The following is a 23,965-nucleotide window of genomic DNA, read 5'->3' as shown; positions in this document are numbered from 1 at the left end:
GTTTTTATTTTGCAATAAATGTCAGATTCAGGCAGTCGTATTGCAACACTGAACTCAGTTCTAAAAAGGCTGATCAAGTCAAATAGAAGTTTGTCTGAGTCAAGCGTTACCAATAGCGCGGTATGTACACAACACTGTGTCGTAGTGTAAACGATATCTAATACCCATTCATATCTTTATACAATCTACATCAATCAAATTCTAGTCTAAAGATAAAACTGTCTTTGATAACATAAATCTGTAGGCAACTGTGCATTTTTACAATAAAATTCAAAAGTATAAATCCTCCTACAAAAATAGGATGGCGGTTCAAGAGGCAATTTTTAAATGCAGTTTGAATTAATTTTCTTATCTTATGTTTTCTCTTACATTTAAAATCTATCAATAAGTTGTGTATTGATATCACGAGGACGTATTATAAGGTTGTTGGAATTGTACGTAGAGGAGACCGAATAAAACCTCTTTATAAAGACTGTTGCTGAGGAAAAGAGATAGCAAACTATACTCCATAGAGCATTATCTCTCTCCCACAATGACGGTATAGTTTTGAGAGGTGGCAATAGATCCTTAGATCATTAATAATATAATATGCTCTAAACCAATCAAAATTGTGTGCATTATTTTACAAAAATGTGACATGTCCCTGCTTTCATCATTGACTTTAATTATTTACATTTTCATATATTTTATTCTTATAATATCTATAAATAAATTTATTAAAAAAAATGCAACAATGAAATTAGAAATCCTTTTTTTATTAGTACATGTTAAAACAAATTTCAATATTTAATTAATATTAAAAAAAATCATCTTTCATTCATAATTCTAATTTGATTTCCATAAAATAAATATAGTTTAATTTCATAGTCTAAATTGCTTTATTTTGCGATCTATTCTAGCCAGCTTTAGCTTTAAGCCAATACTTAATTGTTAAATCTAATCTAAATATAGGTATCTGCTCTTCAGTTCCAAAATTTCACATTTACTCACTAATACCATAGACATTAAGAAAATTCATAAGATCAACATTCAATAACTCACACAGTTTTCACATCGACTTCAATTTACAAGTTATGCCTCATTTAGACGCTGTACTTAAACGAGTAAGTAAACTTTGTTCGAGTGCACTCGTTTCTAGCCGCAAAATTGTACCAAAACGAGTTCCATGCGGCAACTAACATTGGTGCAATAACTATCCTCCGAATAGTTTGGCGGTCTAAACGAGGCATTAGAATTAAATACTGCAGACTCAAGGACTCATTGGGATTCAAAACTTGTGCCGTTAGGAACAACAAATAAAACCTCTTTATACCTAGATCTTAGGACTGGGGCTCGAACTTACTAACAATAAGGCTACGAGTCTAATTATATTACAATTCTTATTCTAAGCAGATTCTAGGGACATTGGGCAGTACAAAGGCCTTTGGGTACAAAACGAAACTGCGAAACCAACAAACTCGATTTCGCAATTCCGTCTACTTTCATGGTCGAATAATTGATTTAACGTAAATACAATGTTTTATTAATCTAAAGGTTTAGTAAATCGATAAGCGTAATTCAGTAGTCGATTGTGCAATAGTAAAGACATTTTATGTAAAAAATAAATTCACTCCAAAAATATCGGGTACTCTTACACCTATATATATTTTCTCACAGTTCATATTTGGGAACGCTTCCATTGGCGTACCTGTGGAAGAGAAAACAATACAATAAGTCAGCTGAATTAACCATAAACTGTTTACAGAAAAATACTTGATCGATGGGAAAAAGAACATTTTTAGTTTTAAGAACAAACAGGAAAATTTTAAAAAGCTGAGACAATATGACAAAATATTTGCGACAATCTCATAAAGTCAGAGGCTCGTGCTAGATTAGCATAAAGTCAAAACATTGTCACATTTAACCTTGCTGCTATTTACTGGAAACGTAAACAACGACAACCGCGTCAGAATAGACAATAAAAAGACAATTTTATAACAAAAAGGTTCGTTCGATTCCAGAGCACGATTTGTTTTTGCTGACACTACTGTTTTTAAATTAAAAAAGCTTACCCGGGACATCAACTGTTAGAATTGACTTTGGGACGGCGTCCCGTCGAACGACTCCTCGTTGATGAGTCGCAGCTTCACAGACTCCCGTCGCAGGTTGTAACTCGTGGATATGTGACAATGTTTCACGTCAACGGTCAGTAAATCCTCGTTAAGTTCCACTCCGCTTTTTTCGACATCCGCAGCAGCACTCGGCTTCCTTTTATGCCGGAATGACGTCCCTCTCTGGGAACTGGAGCCCAGGTAACTATCAGTCGTGGTATTACCATTAAATGTCTTCTCAGATGGACCCACTCCCATCTGATCTAAAGGAATGTTTCCCCTTATGTTCGCTGACGAATCAATACATGGAATCAGCTGCTTAAACTCTTTGCGGAAATTCTCATTCATCCAAGCGTAAATGAACGGATTGTAGCATGTCGAGGACATGGCTATTACGTGTCCTATGAAAAACACTAAATAGTAATATTTCAAGTGTATTGCGTACATGTAGTAGTCGTTGCATAGGTTTATTATATTCAAAGGTAACCACGACAGTCCGAATATAGTAACCATAGCTATCAGCATCTGGTTTGTTCGTCGCTTTCTGTTTTTGTCGAGTTCCTCTTTTCGTGAATTTTTGCTAGCGGCTTTAGCTTTGGCTCTGTCATTCAATTTAAAACTGACACACGTGTAACAGAAGGCAATCACAACAAAGGGCAATACGAATTGTAACACAGATGTCACCGAGCCGAACACTCGCCGCAACCTCTCTGACGGCCACGTCTCCTCACAAAACCTGCCTATATCTAGGTCATAGTACGTCATGAAAATAGCGTAAGGCATCGTCACTGTTATAGCAAAAGTCCAAATCATAACGATGACTATCAAACACGTTTCAATCTTCATTCTCGGTCGGAACGGGTAGATGATTACGAAGAACCTATCGATAGCTATAGACATAAGCGTCAACGTGGATATGTATACACTGCATCCCTGTGCGAAAGGCATAATGTGGCATAAGAGGGAGCCCCAGCTCCAGGCACCGCGGAACGTGTAGAGCGGAGTGAAGGGGACGGCGAATACGCAAAGTAATATGTCAGAGAGGGCGAGGTTGCTAATAAAGAGGTTGGTGACGGTCTGCATGGCCTTGTTCCTGATGACGACGAAGCATACTAGGATGTTGCCGAGTAATCCTAGTACGAATATCACGGTGTAGATGATGCAGAAAATGGATTGGATCCATTTGTTGTCGATGACGTTCTCATAGCCGCTGTGTGCCGGCGGGAGAGTGTCTGGCGTCGTCTGGTTGGACTTCTCCTTTATGTATATTTCTGTGTAATTGAAAGTGGTCTCGTTCATCGTACCGTGTTACCCTCCGTTGTAAAGTGCAGATTCCAATTTGTTTTGGCTTTAAAACTCAAGTTTATGGCAACGACGTCCTGAACTTTATTAGCGTCGAACCTGAAACAATATAAAAAGTTTGTTAAACTCCGTCCCAATAAGCCGGGATTTCTCTTAACAGTTTCAAAATTACGATTACTACAAACTTGCTTACTTCTATTGAATTGAAGTAAATGACATACAATATTATTTTGAGGATCATCATAAAGATTTCAATCAGCAATATCAATCGCCCTCACAAAAAATATCTACGAAATATAATCTACTAAAGAAAAAAAAAATTGAAAGTCTTTCATTACAATAGAAACGTAAAATCCATTACGTACGTTCTATATGAAGTAGAAGTTATTAAATTGCAAACAGTGTTTTAATTACAATATTGAAAAACAAATTAAAATGCATCTCATTTAAAAGCCAAAAGAAGTTACTCGTCTGACCCTTTTTTGTGACACCATTCATCATAACCGTTGCTTCGTCGATCTTTATTCTAAAGGGGCATCAGAAATCTATCAGAATTTTAACTGTCTAGCTATCACCGTACTCGAGATTCAATTGGTGAGATCGCGGGGTCTCAGTAATTAAATCTTTCCGAACCCAAAGAGTAAAAATAACGAAAACGAAACTTCATCTTAAAAAACTACAATTTTAATTTAAAATAAGAGATTGAAAAAGAAGCCCCATTGCTTCACAACGGAACAGAGTTTCATCTAGGTATATATTGTTAAAATTTACAAGTTTACCGCTAAAGCCTTCTAACTTGAGCTACTTTTAAACACGGCAAGTATTTTGTTCTTGATTCTCGAGAAAATTTCGTAATGAGTCTGTGTAGTTAATTAAAATGTTTCTCCGTTGTAAATTGTTTTGTCGAAAACTAAATTTTGTGAAGCATTCGGTAATGCTACTCGCTTTTGTTTTCTCCGTGGTCGCTGGATTAGACTGCTGAACTAATTGTGAGAATTGTTTCATTTACTTTATTTCGTTCTTAGAAACTCCAAGCCGCTCAGCACCTCTTCCGTGATTCCCTGAACTGAGTTTAAGTTTCTAGTTTTAAGTGAAAATCGTGTTTTTACTCTGTATGTTTTTCTTTATTTCTCTTCGCGGATTACTCTGTTGTTTATGAAGTGATTTTGCTTTAGGTCATCTTTACGTGATATCAAAGGCATATCTTAAAGGAGATCTATGTTCAGTGGTGGACAGCTGGTGAATAAGCTGAGGTGATTGATATAAAGGAATAATAAATAAACACTCTACGTACGCTATTGTCGCATTACTACATTGTTGTTCTATTAAAGAACATAAAATCTAACTTTAGCGCCATCTGTTTGCTAATAAAGCAAACTGTTTATGTCAATTCCAAGTCCGAATACATATATAATTACTAGCTGTTGCCCACGACTTTGTCTGCGTGATTCTCAAGATGTGAAAAACTATGAAGTTTAATAATAACGATCATAGTAAAAATCTAATGCAATATTGAAAATGAAACACTTTTTTTTATATTTTAAGCTTGCTTTTTTATTTCTAAATTATAATGAATCTTGAGCGGCCCAAAAACTATCAAATGTTTGAATCAAACACATTTCATCGTTTACGATACTATCCTGGTGTCAAATATTTCACAGCTGTTTTAATGACTTTTTCTTATTACACGCTTTTTATTAGCTTTACCTGTATGTTTGTTTGTAACCAACTTCTTTACGCGCGATTTTGACCCACTTTATTTAATCCTAAAAAGAGGGGCTTATAACTTTGACATATATCTGCCTGTCTGTCTGTCTGTGACATCATAGCTTCTGAACGAACTGAACTATTTTAATTTAAACGTGAATTATGTGCGAGTATTCGTTTAGACATGTTTTACAAATCGAGCCGTTCAAAAATGGGGGGGGGGGTGCAAGTAGGAAAAAATAACAGAAGTGCTAAGACTGAGTTATACACTCAGTCTTAGCACTTCTGCATAAATGTTTTACTTTCGAGGGTTTTCCATTTTCTAATTGGGTGGGTTATGATTTTCGAGCACGTCTGTTCTTGGGCCGGCCTACATCTGAAATTGCTAGACGGATTATGACAGTGATTATGAGATATCATAAAATTATTATTGTACTGTAACCAAAGAGGTAAACCAGAACCATATTACTGAGGCCCCGGTGTCCGTTTGTCTGTCTGTCATCTGGCTGTTTCTCAGGAACAGTGATAGCCAGGCAGTTGTTATTTTCACACACGATGTTTTCTGATCATATAAGGAAGATGTCAAATTATTTTTGTGGACGGAGCTGGTGAAGTGAGATTCGGGCTCGGTAACTGTGGATTTTACATAGTGTTATAAGATATAAGATTTTGCAAAATTGCGCCCTGATAAACGGTTTCCTGAAACACGTTTGATTGTCCTCTTAATATTAAAACTGATCTTCCTTACAAACATTTGGAATATTTCCAAAATAAAAAGTTGGTAAACGTGTTATCTTGGCCCCCTGGTGTTTTGATCATGATTTGCCTTTAAATTGCTGATAAATAAATAGCGTGATAATAAAACTATCAGACACCCCTTTTTTTAAATAAACATAAAAGTGACTTCATGTGCATGAGTTCTATTTACCGTACCAATTTACAAATTTGAAAAATTACGTATTTTATTCGTTAACATACCTGACGATCATTGAAGTAAAATACCTACCGTCATCTCTACTGCATAAATGGAACTTAAATAAAGTCTACATGAGGTTGGTTATGAGGTTACGCTGTCGATACCGACAGCCAAAATGAATTTTCCACACATTGTATGACGGATGTAAGTGCTGATAGCTACACGCTATTATCAGCCTTATTGTGGAAATTTCCAAAAATATGTACCTAATCCTCGTCGGCTTAGGGATCTCAGAGACTTATTCAGTCTCGTTCCTTCCCCTGTTTTTACCAGGCTACGAAATAAGAAAATTTTAAATAAGTAGAGAATACAATAAATTGTAAAAGGAATTTTTGGGAGGACCACGTGTGCGGTGTCTGTAATGGCGGATGTAGACCGATCAAATCGTTAAAATATTGAAAAATCCCAGGTATCAGTAGACATTATTCTATCAATAGATACATAATGTATATTCATTGATAGCTTTGGTCTTATAGATCTTTCACATTGCATACCTATTATGCAGTTTTTATGCAAGTTTTCTGGGCTTTTTTTATCCGAAATACTTTTAGCCTATGTAATGTTGCAAATTTAAGAAAAAAAAATTGTTGCTAGTTGTTACAGATGAACCAAGGTAATAATTAACTGTGTCGTTCAGTAATTTTTTGTTGTGCATAATTATAGATGAGATCAATGTGAACTACATGCAACTTTGGGTTGAGTGTCACTACGAATGTTTTGATCTTGAAGTAGCATCGCCAACATTACCGAGCTAAAAACTTAGGTATATACTCCTATCGTAAATAAATACAAAATCATATTACGGCATTCCACATTTGAACTTGAGTACATCAATAAAAATAAAAATAATTTAATTTCTTTTCTTTTGCATATTGATTCAATTGCATAAAAAAAACGTATTAGTTTATGTTTCTTTTATTTTACTTGTGAAATAGTCGCGGTAGGCCTTCTATATCAGACTTGAAAGAGAATAAAATGACAAATTTTGTGAAAATGATTTATTTTCGAAAAATCCTATTATTGCTCTGCCAAAAGTCTTAAGATAAATAGCGTGATGTTTTTTTTGTGTAAATTGATAACCGTGCTGCCTACTACTCAATGGGGTGAAAATACGCCTCTTAATTGTATTACACGATGTTACGGGTGAGTCCAAAAATTTAAAACTTTACTGGTCATGCCCGCTGCATAGTAGCGTTATGGTTTTTGTATATTTGTTGTATCATGTGTTATATAATATTCATGCTATGCATGCTATCGATAAGGTTCATGCAAAATTTGAACGAAATATATTCAGTAGTTTATGAGATAATTTGATATTTGTTTATAGATATAAAAGGCTCCTGCTCACCCCCTGTAACGAAAAGCGGGATAATAAGTAAAAAGTATGTTGACCGGACCTCTTGTTGATATTCTCTGAAAATTTGAATCAAATCTATCCAGTACTTTCCGAGATCTTTCCGGACATACATACAGACAAACAGACAAACAGACAAAAATTCTAAAAATCATATTTTCGGCATCGGAATCGTTCGTAGACCACGCTGCAATTATTCTTTTTTTTAAATATTCAATGTACAGTTTTCACTTTTCTACAATTTTATTATATGTATAGATTCATTGTACGTCATCTCTTCTGTGCAAATAAGCACGTTGTTTTATTAAAGACCTTATTAAATATACCTACAAAATTGCAAAGGCTCAACTCAATTCAAATAAATATATAGTCTAGATATCAAACCAGCTACCCAAAAACGAATATAGGTACAGGCACAATTAAAAAAAAGAAAAGCTTTTAAACCATAAGATAATTCAATACCCTCTTATCCCATTAAACCTAATAACTTAATGTTTATAACCGAATTGAATGGCTAACGATATAATAATCCACGTTAAGTTATTTACCAATTAACTTCATCAAAGAGGTATTTGAGACGTTCAATTTAAATTAAATTCCTTGTGCCGACCGTCATCCGATATTCCCATTACACTGGACAGAAGGAAGGTTTTGTTAGAATAATGTTATTTTAAGCTTCGTGAGGCGGAGACATAATTATATTAGTACGGTTTACTCATGCGTATTTATAGCGATGGTCCGGATCTAACTCTTCACAATCAATGTTCGAACCTTTAAGGTACTAACGGCATGGTTAAAACTAATTTCAATCAAAAAGCTATGTCCTAAATGAGATTGAGAAAAACCGGTCAAATGCGAACCTGACTCGGAAAATCAAACCGAAATTGATTCGATTTTTAATTTTTTGCTGTTTTAGCGACAACTAAAATACAGTATTTGTAAAAAAATCAATTGTCTAGCTATTCTAAGTTCATGAGATGCAGCTTGTCGATAGACGTAACCAAACACACAGCCAGTACTTAGTCATTACTAAGGCCTTCGGTGAAAACGACGTCATGTTGGGTACGATGAGATCTTTTAAAAATATTATGAAACGAATGATTGATAAACTTCGACAACCCTACGAAGTAATTCGATTAGAACGAATTATGTATATTAGACACACTGTACGGTTAATTTGTCAAACGGTTCTTGAGAAAACACGATTACAATTTGTCAGATCAATCAATCATGAGTAATTTATTGGTTTAACATCGTAACTGTTTTTAAACCGACGTAAATAATAATTGTTTTAGTCTAAGGTGACGAATTTAAATTCATATTAGATGGAAATGAAAATAGTGAAAACATCACGCTAATAGTAAAAGAAAAACGAAAATAAATGTTTATAATCTACTTTGCTCTTAAACGTATAGAATATTTTTATAAAAATTCTCATGGGCCTACCTAGCATATGAATCACTATTTATGCCGAAAAAATGCAGTGTCTTTGTTGAAAGTGCAACACCCAGTATTTACACCCAGTATTTGCAACACCCAGTATTTTTTTTTTGCAACCTACTAAAGCAACAAAAACAAAACCTAATATAATATCAAGAAAACAAAAGCCTGTATATAATATCTCAAAAGAAAAAGAAACAAATAAGAAAGAAAACGTATAGTCTAAAACTCAACCTAACACTAAAACTACACAAGTTAAACATATTGCTGGCTTAAAATAAAATCAACAAAAAGAAAAAAAATAACCTAACAATGACTTAGAATACAATAAAGGGAGCAAGATAATCTCAATAGTTTACGATGGTCTAATCCGGCTGGCACAAATTGGCGGGTTGCCAGTACGCTCTCCTTACTGGCAACCTAATAAACAAGCATTTGTTGGTCTTCGGCCATCTTTGATTAATTCTAGTGCTTATTTGTAAGCATGGCGTATGACGTCTGTCTTCTTAATTTGAAAGTTAGAGTTTTGTTTTTTTTTTTTTCTATCAATAAATAGCGGGAATAATATGGAAGAAGAATAGGGTCGCTTTTGTTAAGCAGTGAAACAGAATATGTTGAGAATAAAAACACGTCCTTGGCTTTCCAGTATTTATGAATAAATAATTAATCGACGTTTTTTTTTTATAAATGAATTCTTTAGTTGGATATCGTTTTAAAAGTATGATAACCTCAATAGTTAACGTTCTTGTAAAATAAAACTTAAAATATTATAACTTAAGTGGGTACACGAATTAATTTAATTTAATTTCCTTAACAATAACTATTTAAAATCAGAATTTTTATAGATACAAAGCACAATATAAATTGTATTGTTCATGATTTTCAAACTATGGATATTAACACAAACTTATAACAAGTTTGGCAAGAATGTAAAAGCAATAGACAATAATTTCTTTATTAATAATATTATTCTGAATATATAAATAACTTTGTTGTTTATCATGGATACATTAATGAAAAAAAGGTCAACTACCTAAACTTTCAGCAAAAATGAACAATATTTAAGTAAAAGCTCGTGGCTAAGCTATAACCGCATAAGTGATTCGATCACAGGTTAAGCTATGCTTGACGCGGTTGGTCCGTAGATGGGTGACCATCTTTGTCATAGCGAGTTCCTCCGTGTTTCGGAAGGCTGTTATTCCTACATCTTTGACAGTCGTTACAGGTAGTCAGAAGCTTGAAAAAGTCTGACAGCCAGTCTAACCAAGGGGTATCGTGTTGCCCAGGTAACTGGGTTGAGGAGGTCAGATAGGCAGTCGCTCCTTGTAAAACACTGGTACTTAGCTGAAACCGGTTGGACTGGTAGCCGACCCCAACATAGTTGGGAAAAGGCTAGGCCAATGATGATTTAAGTAAAATTAAAATAGCATATCTGACTCATTTTATGTTTTTTAATAATAATTATCCACCATTATTTAACGAATACAATTCTAGTAACTTAGGTTTCGGCCGGCACACACTGGTGGTACAGGATTTCTTGATTTTAATACGAATATTACCTAAATACGTAACTTATGCTAATATACACTGTGATTTTTTAGTCGTCTTACAAAAGCAGCCCAGTTCATGTATCCGACGTAAAATACCCCTAGGCGCGATTATTTTTTTTTTATCATCAACTAAGATAATAAGTACGAAGAAAATTAAACTAGAGAAATCTGAAATATGCCCCTCACCAATGTTACAAGGCTCGGACCGCGCTCGCAACAGAGCTGTGTTTCTGAAAAACTACGAATTGCATCATAATATGGAATAAAAATTGCATTTAATTTTTTTTTCAAATCTCATAAATACCTATTTTTTTTATCATGAACGTGTTCTAGTCATTGGATACATGAACTGTGCCGCTTTTGTAAGACGACTAAAAAATCACGGTGTATATAGAGCAAAAAAATAAAATGCAAAATTTACGAACACAATTACTTATACCTCGCCTGGCATCCCTGATTTGTCAAAACAAGCCAATCAGATGATTGAAAAACTTACTTCGAAATTCAGACCTCAAGAATAATTGAGTCATTTCAAAGGAAACTTAGTTAAGTAACCGAAATAACTAGTTAAAGTTATCAATTAGTGCTTGTCTTTGTAAACTACCGCATTATGCTACGCGGAGCTGATATAGCCCCGTTTCAATTAGATTTTACGTTTATTCTCTAAGTACTGAGTACTCTATACAATATTAGGTATATTATCTACCGTCTTATTATATTGTGTTTATTTAAAATTAGAAAGAAGTAAAACATAAAAGTTGGTTAATTTTTCGTTTCTCTAATACCACTTAATTGTATTTTAGGGTTTTATACCGCAAGGGTTAAAGTGGAAAGATATTACTGAGGCAACGCTGTTTGTCTGCCTGATAGTTTTAAACTTTCAACGACGATGTGTTGCCGTTATAACAACAGATGCTTAAAATAAAGATCGAGGTTAAGCAGCGGTCGTTAAGCAATTTGTTTTGCTTTTCTTAAGCCTATTTGACCAGTTATTCTATCTTCCACCTTTGTAGGAATTCATTTCTTCCAAATAAAATTATCATAGGTATAGTCGCTTAACAAAAACGTTACAACATGTTAATAGAAGCGCATATTTCAGAGAAGAAGGTGCCTAAATGCAAAAAGAAAACGCAGCAGATACAAGAGATAATTCAGCTTTGAGCTTCAAACGAACGAATAAACTCAAAAGAAAAGCTTCGGAAAATCTCGCTTCGAATTCAGAACTAAAAATGTTTTTCTCTTTTCGTTATCTTTCAGTCGAACTAGTGTTTTGACCAGTTTTAGCGACAAAACTGATTGCAACTGGATACTAGCTTATACAATCACAGCTGCATCGCAAAGAGCAAGCGTATCCGTAAAAGTAGTATTCAGGAATCTGGAATTCAAATGTCGCGCACAAAGGGATTTAATTTTTATATTACAAAGGTATCAAAAAAAGAGCAGAAAGAGAGAGAGAAAAAGCATTCAAGTCACATGTACAAGACACCTAGATTCTGAACAAGCATTCCCGGATCACACCAATGCTTGTCCTACGCACGAAACAAACTCACGAGGCTTTGTACATACATAGTAGGATTGGCGTTGTGACCTATACCACTGGCTATCCGTGTAATCATAAAACTTAAGCACAACAAAGAAAATTTTAAATATGATATCATAATTTTGCGTTTAAACACAACTTGTATTCTAATTATTTTGCTAAAGCATAGTCAATTAAAGAAACAAACAATTATTGTACATGCTCTTCAAATCACAAGTGTTATATCTAATTAACAAATGACATGACCAGAAACGGCAATGATAGATACGTGGACTATAATTTGTTGTACAAGGCATGATAAATAGTTACACGATGCCACACAAGGCCTTATCTCCGAAGCGATCTTTTACAAACCACGTTTGGACATACTTCATACAGAAGAAGCAACACTACGTGCAACAAATTGTCTTCACCTACTGCCTTTTTTCCTACGATATTTGTTATATTGTTCTGTGTAATCTATATGCACAGTGACGTTCTCCACAATTTATTTTTTATGTCTCGTCACTTTCGTCTCTCTTTCTGATTTTTACCCACGCTATGGAACATCGACTAGTCCAGTATTCCTTTATATATTCAACCTACCTTCATGTATAGGATAGTTCCATGCCTTTTTGTGTGCCCAACTGGCAGTAAATGGGGTGGGCCGATGACCTAAAAAATGGCTAACAAAGTAACGGCTGCAGAGATTACCCTTTCAGATTTTGAAAAGGTTTAGTTTGGTCAGGGTAATGAAAGCGAATGGCGTTGAAGACTTGGACTTGGTAAACAGAGGATAGGCAGATCATACAAAAATATGGATGAGCAAGACATAGAGAAGAAAGGCATAATCAAACAGCTTATGGTTCGTTAATCGTAAAGTCTGATTATGTTCTGATTTCAACACCAAGATATGAACGATACTGAATCTAGTTATAAGTAGGTACGTATAATACCCGACAAAAACTGCTGAAGTATCGGTCAGTAACGCGTAAGAAATGTATTGTAACCCCATTTGGTACCAAATGGTTTTACTATTGATATTATTGCCTCTTTTCGATATTATGTAGATGACATCCATTGGAAATGCATCAGCAGTGATAGTGTTTCAGTAATGGACAATCTATGAAGGACATGAGAAAATATATCGTCAGACTGTGATACGTTTTTAACTATGTATTATAGTGGAATATTTTGTGACTTCCACAGATAGCTAGATGTATAGGTCCTAACTGGCAGACCACCTCAGTGGTGGGGGAAGACGAAGGGGAAGCGATTGTTAAATCTCCGAGCGCTTATTCTACGTCTGGGTGAGGTGCATTTTTGATATTTAATGCGACACAAGGTTTAGAATCCTTAGTGGTGTCGTTCTAAAAGAGGGAATATGATATACTTAGGTGTCATAAAAAAACACTTTTAAGATTTATTTATTTATTAAGTTTTTCCTGAACACTTTGCATCGGAAAGTATCAAACCGAACATTTCCCGAAATAAAAATATTATTTTTAGTTAATTAAACAAAATTTTAACGTAAATAAATCGAATTTAGAACGAATCGTACCTTTTAAAACTTTTGATTCGAGGTTTTAACTAAATAGATGTGAAGTTGATATCCAGATTCACATACATTCATAGCATCATAAACAACAACTCACCCCGATATGAAAAAGGTAATAAGCCATAAAAATGTTTTAATAAACTCCTTCTACGATACCAGATATACATACACACATATAAATAACACATAGATATAGCTAACGATCTGAACCCATTCGAGTGACGTCAAACGAAACAGGTTGTAGAGACGGCGTTGCCGGAAAACTGATCTTTATATTTAGAACTCATATTAAATTAATATAGAAGAACATATTCGCAGTAAATTTACAGTAGCTCAGTTAATCAGAGAAGATCTGCGTTCACGATAACTGTTAGGACGTTTAACTGTTCCCTGCTCCTATTGATTATAGCGTGATGCTATATAGCCTAAAGTAGACCTCGATAAATGGACTGTCGAACGTATAAGTATTTTATCAAATCGGAACTGCCATTTCTTATAGTGACGGGCTTACAAACAAACGAAAACTAGCTTATTTTAATGTTAATTAAAGTTTACATACATATAAGCGATTTTTTTTTTAAAGTGTAACAGTAAAAAATGTTTTACCTAATAGGTGCCAACTTACATATGCTAAGTTAACCCAAAATTATGATACATTGTATGTTGATCGGTAATCCATCCGTTTTTAAATAAATAATTATAAATCTGCCTCACAAAAGTTACTTCAATAAGATCCACGTTATGTTTAATAATAACAAGATTAAGCCTAAATGGTGTGTCCATTATAAAGCCCTAAATTCCCCCAACATTTTACGTAGTTACCATGAAGCTACGTAAAATGTTGGAACCATTTTCAATTCCTAGTATCACTTGCAGTTTATTAGTTGAGGGTGCTAGTAACGCTAAATTGACAGAACTGGTTCAAGGATGTCTTTATTATCTTGCGCTAAAGCTTTCATCATAAAATGGTGCATCAATATTAAATATGTTTAGCCTTAATTGTAAAGTGAGGTTGTAGAAGGCTTACATACTTAAGGTACTAAAATTATTTTCAATGCTGTTTCTACTTTTACTAAAAAGTCGGTTTTCGGTTATTCCGTATACGCCTAAAGAACCCTTTGGACAATGGCCAATCAAAACTTACTTACGCATACAGATTTTGGTATCAGCCAAATATGTAGATAATAGGTAAATTAGCCGCAAACCACCCTTTTTAAAACTCAATAAAAATAAATTCATAAAAACGGTGATCAACAAAAAGTTTGAATTTAAATGACACACATTAAACCTACAATGTTTTACCCTTGGGAATACAATATGAGACAGGTTGTTATACTTAATAAATTAATTGTGTACTAATGACGTCATAAGGGCGATATTAACGATCGTGTTAACATTCCTATATGTATGTAAACAGTTTTAACGAGAGCGTTTTCGATCCGTGTTCATAGCAATTACATCGAAAACACGAAAAACTCTTTTAAATATATCTTAATCTTAAACCACTGTTAAGTTTATTTCACTTCATGGTCTGAAGTAGTAGCGAATATGATTAATTTAAGTATTAGTTGGTCTTCATTTGGAAGGTGTAGTAGAGAACATTTTACACGATATACGACGACTACGCGTAAACAGCTGATGAGACCTCATTATAGCAGGACATTTGTTTTGCAACATCATCCTATAAGTTTTTTAAATGTATCAAAATATTTTGAGATATTTCGGTGCCATCTTTGTATGTAAATAATGTCACTATTTATTTACATTGTAAAGGTCGATTGTTTATTTATGTTACAATATTCTGGGGTTGGTGAGATAAAATAAGCTTAGACTGACCTCTATCTATTTTTAAGACGAATGTCAAGTCTTTGTTCACTTGAATAAATTTAGATTCGCGATGACACGTGCAACACTTTCGTGGTAACAAAAACATACAGTTACATATACAAACTGAAAAGGAATCAACGGAATGTACAAAATATAACTAATAAAAAGCTTTTCACGCTCTATAGGATCAAATTAGTGTAACGAAATCAATTAGGAGTGACAGCAACCAAAAAAATTTTGAGGTTATTCGTGGCACAGAAAGGTCGACTTGGGGTGTTGTTACTTACGAAAATCGAAGCAAACTCCCGCACAAAAGCACAGACAAGCTAGATTTCAATACAAAAGAATAAAAAGAACTTGTATGTTTTAATTTTTGAAAAAAGAACACTAGGAAAGCATTTGTTTTTGGCCGAATTGAGAGCTTACACTTCACATGATGCCATGCGCGGGTCTGGTTCGCGCATGCGCGGTGCAGCCCCACAGATAGTACGACGGGCGAAGCAATTATTTCAGTGAAATTTCCGTTCCACCCCGTATCGGAAATTTTTAAGGCTTGCCGTGTCGGTCTCGACAATGCGAAGTTTTGACAGGTAATCGTCACTGCCATATTTTTGTGGTGGAAAAATGGTTTGTTTTCAATGTTCTTGTTGAGCTGACTTTACATGATGTGTCCAGCCAGTAAATATTATTACGAGAACCTTTTTACTTAAGTCGATCGTTTTTCGCTTCATGATTATAGCTAACTACATCCGTAGGTGGTATAATTTAAGCTGTAGTTCCGAAACTGGCTTATCAAGGATAGTGTTATGTTTAACCGTTTCGAGTATGCTAATGAATTTCCTTTGACGATAAACTACTACGAGGTAATATATCTTCACTCAAGACGGTTCCGAACTCTACAGTAATGCCTTAAGATGCACTTAATAACTATTGAAGGAACTAGTTAGTAGAAAATGAGGTTGTATGTAAAATTAAGACTCGTATTATTGATCGCCATCTAAGTAAACTTTCAAAATTATCTTAGAGTAGGCTTCCATTCAGTTTTTAGCTAAGTAAGTTCTTATTTATTTAAAAACACTGTTACTAAAAAAAAATCAATAGAAAACAACACTGAAAAAAACACAAGCATTCCAAATTCAAATACAGCACCGTTCAATTCAAACTAATAGAACTAAATTCAAATCAAATTCTAAATTCTAATTGACTTTCACCAACAACTTTTGCTATCGAGTTCGACTAGTGTTGCGACACTAGGCACAGGCGTGACGCCGACAGCCTATTGTACAACTTGTCCTGAGTTCCGCTCTAGACGGATATAGCGACAAACTGTTTCCTCGCAGATTGCAAAATGGATTGTGTGAATTCTATTGTAATGTATGTATGTATTTTCTGGAAGTGACATTTCAAGAAATTTTGTTGACAGCTGCTAAGAGGTTATTGAATACGCTGAGTGACAAAGTTTATGTAGAGTTTAGCAGTTCATCGTCAATGTTTTTTTTTTATTAGGTTTAGAACTTTATTTTAAAATCTTTGACGGAATTAAAATAAAACAAATAATTTGAAGTACATATTTTTATTACGAATACTCACGTGCTCTTGAGAGTTACCTATAGAGGTGTTAAAGTGAACTTTTAATCATTATTATAACATAGAAACAACATATAAAGTATAAACAAAATTAGATAAGTATACAGATCAGTCAAAAATTTTTAGAACTGCGTATTAAATGTGTATTCATTGCTCAGACACAAGAAAATTTGATACCACGAATAATACCTATATCCATTGTAAATATAAAATACTTGATACACGTATATTCTTAACGTCAAGTACAATCAATAACACAATATAGAAGCCTCTGTAAGCCAATCTCATAAAATATTATATCTACACAAGATTGCTTCCGCGAAATTTCGTGAGAAGAAAAACATCTGACGGCGTAAGTTTTTTTTTTTGTTATTCGGCTCTATAGGAAAATATGTTTACTTGTGATTTATTCTTTAAGAACTTGAGACACGCAGGATAGATTTAGTTCTAGTAGTATCTCTTAGTTTGTGAGCTGAAAACAAATGAATGTCAAAAGGAGACCGATTTTGGGACAAAAAAATTAAAATTAGTTCAATAACATGATGTAATGACGCCATCAGTTACTCCCAATTCTAAAGCGGATTTCACTTGTTCAGTTCAGCACACATGTGAACTGCCACGTTGTCTAGCACAACTAGCCGTTTTGAAGAGTTGGGTCATCTAAAGACTAAACAGAGTCCTCAAGAAAGAAGATTCATGTACTAATCATTGATAGCGTTAATAACATGACAATAATTCTTCATCCTGAAAATTACCCTGTCACAACAACGCCCATATTATGAAGGCATGATTCTTATCACACTTTTTCAAATTAATGACTAATCTTTGTTTTCAGAACTACTTGCATATTTGAATTTTGTTACATTACTATCCAGAAAATCTTAGCATTTGTGAAAATTAATTTCTAAAAACTAAGTATTTTTTTTTAGAACTTCGGAATTTGGAATAACAAAGAACTTGCATTATATCAACACCGCCACAACAATATTTTTATGTTACAAGATAATTGCAAAAATAATTCGCGTCATAAGACTTGAAGCTAGAACAACAATTTCAAGAAATACAGATGTATTTCTAGATGAGACAAATTGCTGACATTCTTTTCATTTTTCAAATAGAACCCTTTTGTAGAGTTTCCAGTTAACTGCACAACGCTCTACATGTGCAACGGACTATTAAGTGATCAAGGTAGCATTTACTATAGAGTCAGTTATATTATGACTTACCTGAACAATCCTAAGAATGTGAAAGCACGTCTGTCAACCTGTGTGTGTCTTTTGTTCTTTCGGGGACTAAAGCAATTTACCAATTTTGATGGTTTTGGTATTGGATATTTTGAAATCCAAGCTAGGACATAGCCTACTTTGTTAAGATTGATTAATGTGGTGTTTTCAGAAAACCGCAGGCAAAAGGAAGAACCGGATCTCTATTCATGGAATTCTACTGTCTCTACCTCTGTAATCACGCTGTTACTCATGAAATGTTACTGCTAGACAATTTAATTTTTCACAAATAATGTATATGTATTGGTTGCCGATATAGGAATAAATAATAAAACAAAAATAGGTTAAGCAATGGTTAATAAGGTTTTATTTAAAATGGTAGCTTAAACAATAAGCAAAAAATACATTTTCACAACGCAATATTTGATGCTAGAGATGCGTTTGCGTTTGCATATAAAAAGCCTAATAATTTCGTCAGATTATTCATAAACTTTCCAAACCTTGAAGTCATCAGCCGAAGACGCACGAGTTTAGCCGAAAATACACGAAGTACCAACATGTGAACAAACACTAAATAGTTATTGTAGACTTTGCTAAGCAAACAATTAGTTTTTAAACTTATCAATTATTATTTCAGGTCATTAATCTCGATTTTAGTTTAAAGTTAGTTTCGTTTTTGTAACGAACTTAAGATAACAAACATCTACTGAAAGTATTTTCAGGGCAGAGCTTAAAAGTAAAGGTCTTTGAACTTATTGATTGTGGTAAGTTTCAACCTTAAAATATTTTAAATATTGGAGTCATTTCAGTACATTTGTCAATGTACTGAAATGACTCCAATATTTCTGTAACTATATAATATATAATATATTTATTTATTTTCTCTTCACAAAAGGTAGGTTAAACAATATACATTTCAATGTTAGTGGCTTGGACCTAACTTTGTGAGAGACTGGTGCCTGTGGTAGATTTTGTCAAAAATCTGTATTACAGGTCACCAGTGCCCTCCCTCGGCTAGAGTTTTTAGACAGCTAAAACAAGAACTTAGAAACATAGTTATTTAAACGCAGTCTATTTAAGAAGTAACAATAATACACTTTATAAACTATTAAAATGTTAAACTATTTGCGGAAAAAACCAGGTGTGTGTCATTTTGTAAAGTGTGTAGGGTGTAAAGTGGAAGAGTTGGGTATGAGATTAAACAGTTTATGTTAAGTGTATGAAGGTGAGATCAGGTGGAGTGTAGAGTGGAGGTGAGCGAGTTGTATAAGGACTAAGGGACACGATATTGCCTTGGTAACACAGTATTCCGATTATTTATTTTATGACGGTTATGAGATTTTCGGTATCTTGGTAGGTTAGGGTTTTTAGATAATTTGTCACTGTTTTTTTGCATTTAGAATTCAGTGTAGGGTATATATTTAGGGTACTATTTAATTTATTGTAAAGGTATGGTCCGAGGAAACAGAAGGAGTTGTTTGAGGAGGCGGAATTAAAGCGCTGAGTATCACAAACCTTGCCCTTCCGGCGCTTGCCCTTGAGTAAGTTTGGGTCGTAGGGCAGTGCGGAGTGTTGTTTCATAATGGTGCGCAATATGAACAGTTGTCTGACAGTGAGAACGTCCCATTCTTTGTACAGCTCTTCTGTTGGATGACGGAATGACAGTCCTAAAGCCACCTTGAGAATGGCGCGTTGTGCTCTTTCCACCTCAATGAGGTGGGACTTCGCTGCTCCACCCCACGATGTGATGCAATAGTCTATCAGGGACTGGCACAGAGCGAAGTAAATTGTTTTAAGAACAGTTCGGTCAGCTGAGTTTCTCAACGACTTAAATATATATATTAACTTCCGTAGCCGTGGGACCAGAGCTCTTATATGAGATTTGAAGGATAACGATTGGTCGATAATGATTCCAAGGTATTTGGTGTCCTCTGTCCTAAGGAGCGATAGGCATGAGCATGTGGTTTGCTGGTCGCATAAGTGTGCAGTGATGGTGAGGGATACTCCTGGCAGTGAGCTTTTCCTGTAGGCAAAGGTTATACAGCACTATAGCAACAATAATAAAACAATTGAGTACGAATCTTTGTCTTAGAAACTTTCTTTATTTGGTTGTCAAGTGAGTTTACAAAAAAGCATTAAAATGTTTCAGATTTATAAAAAAACCCGGACCAAAATTGAAAAATGTCCAAAGTACAAGTATTTTTTTGATACCTTTACACAATATTAATTGTATGACCCCGAAAACGAACCGAAGGTTACTATCAAACCAAAATTCAAAATATCGAACAGTGAGCTAGTATGTTAATCAATGTTCAAACCTCGTTATACAAGAATAAGATATACACGATACGTGACAGTTATGGAAGAAACCGCGACACCTGAGTTTGTTTTGACATTTCTCTCTTCTTTTTCTCTCTTCAGAGTAGTCTGATAGGAAATCGACTTTTATCTATCGAGTCGACTTTAGCTTTCTCTAAACACAAATACAAAAACTTAACTTCATTTCATTAGGCTGGTATTTTAATCTATACTAATATATAAAGCTGAAGTTTGTTTGTTTACTTGAATGCGCTAATCTCATTAACTACTGGTCCAAATTGAAAAATTGTTTTTGTGTTGAACAGACCATTCACTGAGGAAGGTTTTAGGCTATATACCATCACGCTGCGAAGCGAGCAAAGTTACAATGGAAAATGTAGAACAAACATTGCAGGTATAAATCATAACTTATATCTTCTAACCACGTCTAAGTCGCGGGCAACAGCTAGTATATGTATATACATTATATTTATAACCTAAACAACACAAGAAAGCAGCAAGCTAAGTGAACAAGGAATAGAAATACCGCTGGGAGTCAACCGCCATTGCTAATACGAATAATAAGCACACGAAATACATTTCCATTTTGATTCGAGTATAAAATGAATGTGTATTTTATGATAGCTACGAATGTGTGAATGTTATTTCCTTACCGGATTATTTATTATGTCATCTCAGTGATTTGAATAAAAAATAATCAATAAGCAAAATAGGGATGAGGACAATTTTTTTTTGCAGTGTCCGTCTTGTAGTTTTTTATATAATACGTATTTTTTAATTTGTCCCGCAAACATAAATTTTCCAAATTACAGTGAATGAAACTTACACGTGACGTCACGATGGCGTATAAATTTTACCATATCGTTACGTCACAAGCCCCCTCTACTAAACTTTAAAGCATCTTTGTCAATTCTAGTTTTTCAGAAAAAGGAAAAAATACGTGTCTCATACTTTTCAATTATCTAACTGAGGGACTAATGAGATTTTATCCTTCTATACCCAGTCATCATCCCTATTATTAAAGTAGTATTATTAAAATTGTTATGAGTGGCTACGGAGTCATCGTCCTGAAAGCGTATTTATTATGTCCTAACTATTTGGAACAATTTGAAATGCACTTCTTGCAATATCGGTTTTGAATTTCAAATTCAATATTATACCTATATAACATGATTCGCCCTTAAGGTCGCACTAATAAAATTTGGATGGACGTGTATTAATTAAGGTTTTTTAGGAGGAACTATGCCGTTTGCCGTACAGCAGAAAGTGACCGTTTCAAACTAAAAACTAAAACGTTCTATAAGTGTTTTAATTATTTCGAAAACATCCCCAGGAATTTACTTAACTATAAATTTGTGAGAACGAATATGTGCAAAAGCGTTTGGTACGAAAAATGAGATTACAGTGCAGTAATAGTAACGTCAACAAATAAACAAAAGATAGCGTTATTTACTGACAATAGCTAGAATTTTAAGTTACGTAAAAAAATCCGTTCAAAAAGCAATTCTTATTTCTATTTTGCAACTGAATTTTAATTTACACTATTAGAATTTACAAGACGAAAACCTCATCCATTTCACGAATCCCTTAACCTCTTAAAACGTACATACAACTAAAAAAAGAGCTCTAAAAATCGTTTTAAAAACATAACATTGGGCCGCGTTCCCATTTAAAAGTTAATGAGAAAAATCTGCATACTAAGATCTGAATTTACATAGCTTATGTGAATTTCCTTTATTGTAGTCCAACTTCAAGTCACCTTATGAATCGTACTGGCTGGCTGAATTTTTGGTAATTGTAAACTACATTTAAAATCATCGTTCTAATGTATTGACGTTAATTTGAAAATAGAATATATTAGCACGGTAAAAAAAACTAATTCTATGTGGCGTTTAACTAATTTAAAAACTTGTTTAAATCTCTTGGTTGAGTTGCGATTAGTTTATATTCGAGTAGACAACCACCACAACCAGACAATTTGCTTTCAAGAATCGTGATTTACTTTTCAAAATGACGAATTACAGCCCAAGGCCAATTTTTTTTTAACTTAAACTAGTTTTTCATCTAAATAAATCTGTAACTCGGAAGTTTAGCTAATTGAAATAATAAATCATATGGCCGGAGAAATCACCGTCGTATATTACTACGTCAAAGGCTTCGGGCCAGCGACCCTCGTCTCTCGCGACATCTGATAACCCAATGTCGGGCTGGACAGCGTAATTACAGATGAGCGGCCGCCATCTTGGCAAAGTGTCAACAACAATTAAATTGTCGTGATGTTTGTAACTTTACCTAAAGTTGTCTTGTCTTAAACGTAGTTTTAGCAAAAGGTACCTACCGGTTATGATTTGATATTTTTTCCTCAATTTGTGGACTTTGTATAACTCTATGGAAGTTTTACTCTTAAATAAATTTAAATAAGAGACCTGCATCGTTCTTCTCATTGTATGAAATCTACAAAACAAGGTTTTTGCTTAACTTAACTAAATTTTATACAATACACCTTAACTTTACGTATTTAAAATAACACCCTGCCGCGGTCTTAGACCGCAGGATTTCTTACTCCAACCCATCGCCGTCAGCCATTTTTGAAAGCCTATCTCAATACCAACAAAACGAGAACAATAATTAAATTGCGTCGGTAATACTAATGCTCTACATTTGCGGAAAACATTTAATCCAACGATCAATCATTTAATTCAGCATTATCATCGTCATAAATCTTTGTCATTCGAACCTTCCGAATATTGTTTCCTCGCCTTGTTCGATTCAACTGATAACTATACAAATTGTTGGCAATGTAAGTTAGCTCTGAAAAAAACGAAAAAAAAAACCTCCAACTGTCAGACTGCAAGGCAAAGGTATCTTTACAAACAGATATATAAAAAGTAAGATCATATCTCCAAATAAGATGTATCTTTAGAGCATTTATTATTGGTGAACAATTACTGCCTGTACAAAACAAACAAACACATGAGCATTGAAATATATTACCGAGGCCTAACATTAATGCCTCTCACACGAAGAAAGAGGAAGCAATCTATCAGTGACTGCGTCATTTGTCTCACAGTTTCAGACAAACCACCCTACCATCGTAACTTGAAGCAATATTGTTGTGTGGGAAAGAGATGCCGCTATATATCGTGTAGCGTGCTGTCTCGCTTTCACAATTGCAAACAGTCTTTCTTTAGCTGAATGAATAAGGCGGTTTACCCATGAATATTTTTATATAGAGTCAGAACTTAAAATAGAGTTTCCATAATTCGTCGTAGTCAATTTCAAAAGGGTATAGAGAGTTCATAGTGTCTAAAGCATCTTCGTGTAGATACTATTGTCTTTTTTGAAAATAATGTTCCATCATAGGTCAAAGCGAGCTTTCATTTCATCAAAAAAACAAGCGTTTAGATTGCTTTTTTGCTTTGGCACCAAAGTTCTAGAAAATACTGTTTTTTAGCCACATTCCAGCTTTAGCATTGCCTCTCGAAATATATGTACTGCTCAATATGAATCTGG

The 23,965-nt window shown here is 34.2% G+C and overlaps 1 protein-coding gene across 2 annotated transcripts; it reads right to left on the bottom strand.

The window, feature by feature from the left end:
• Nucleotides 1–1,118: 1,118 nt before the first annotated feature.
• Nucleotides 1,119–15,957, bottom strand: LOC113497640 (prolactin-releasing peptide receptor-like). Of its 2 annotated transcripts, none has more exons than XM_026877256.1 (2): nucleotides 15,611–15,957; nucleotides 1,119–3,491 (listed from the first exon to the last, which is right to left on the bottom strand). In XM_026877256.1, exon 2 carries the CDS (start codon nucleotides 3,387–3,389, stop codon nucleotides 2,067–2,069), a length of 1,323 nt encoding a protein of 440 aa, XP_026733057.1. In that variant the 5' UTR covers nucleotides 3,390–3,491; nucleotides 15,611–15,957; the 3' UTR covers nucleotides 1,119–2,066. The 2 variants fall into 2 exon arrangements, with proteins under 2 accessions (XP_026733057.1, XP_026733049.1); XM_026877248.1 differs by lacking the exon at nucleotides 15,611–15,957 and having other exon boundaries at nucleotides 1,119–1,687; nucleotides 2,052–3,657.
• Nucleotides 15,958–23,965: the final 8,008 nt, after the last annotated feature.

Source organism: Trichoplusia ni, chromosome 1, assembly GCF_003590095.1.
Source record: "Trichoplusia ni isolate ovarian cell line Hi5 chromosome 1, tn1, whole genome shotgun sequence".
In the NCBI taxonomy this organism is placed as follows: domain Eukaryota; kingdom Metazoa; phylum Arthropoda; class Insecta; order Lepidoptera; family Noctuidae; genus Trichoplusia; species Trichoplusia ni.
Note: the sequence above shows the minus strand (reverse complement) of the source record. Positions and strands in the feature narration are given on the sequence as shown.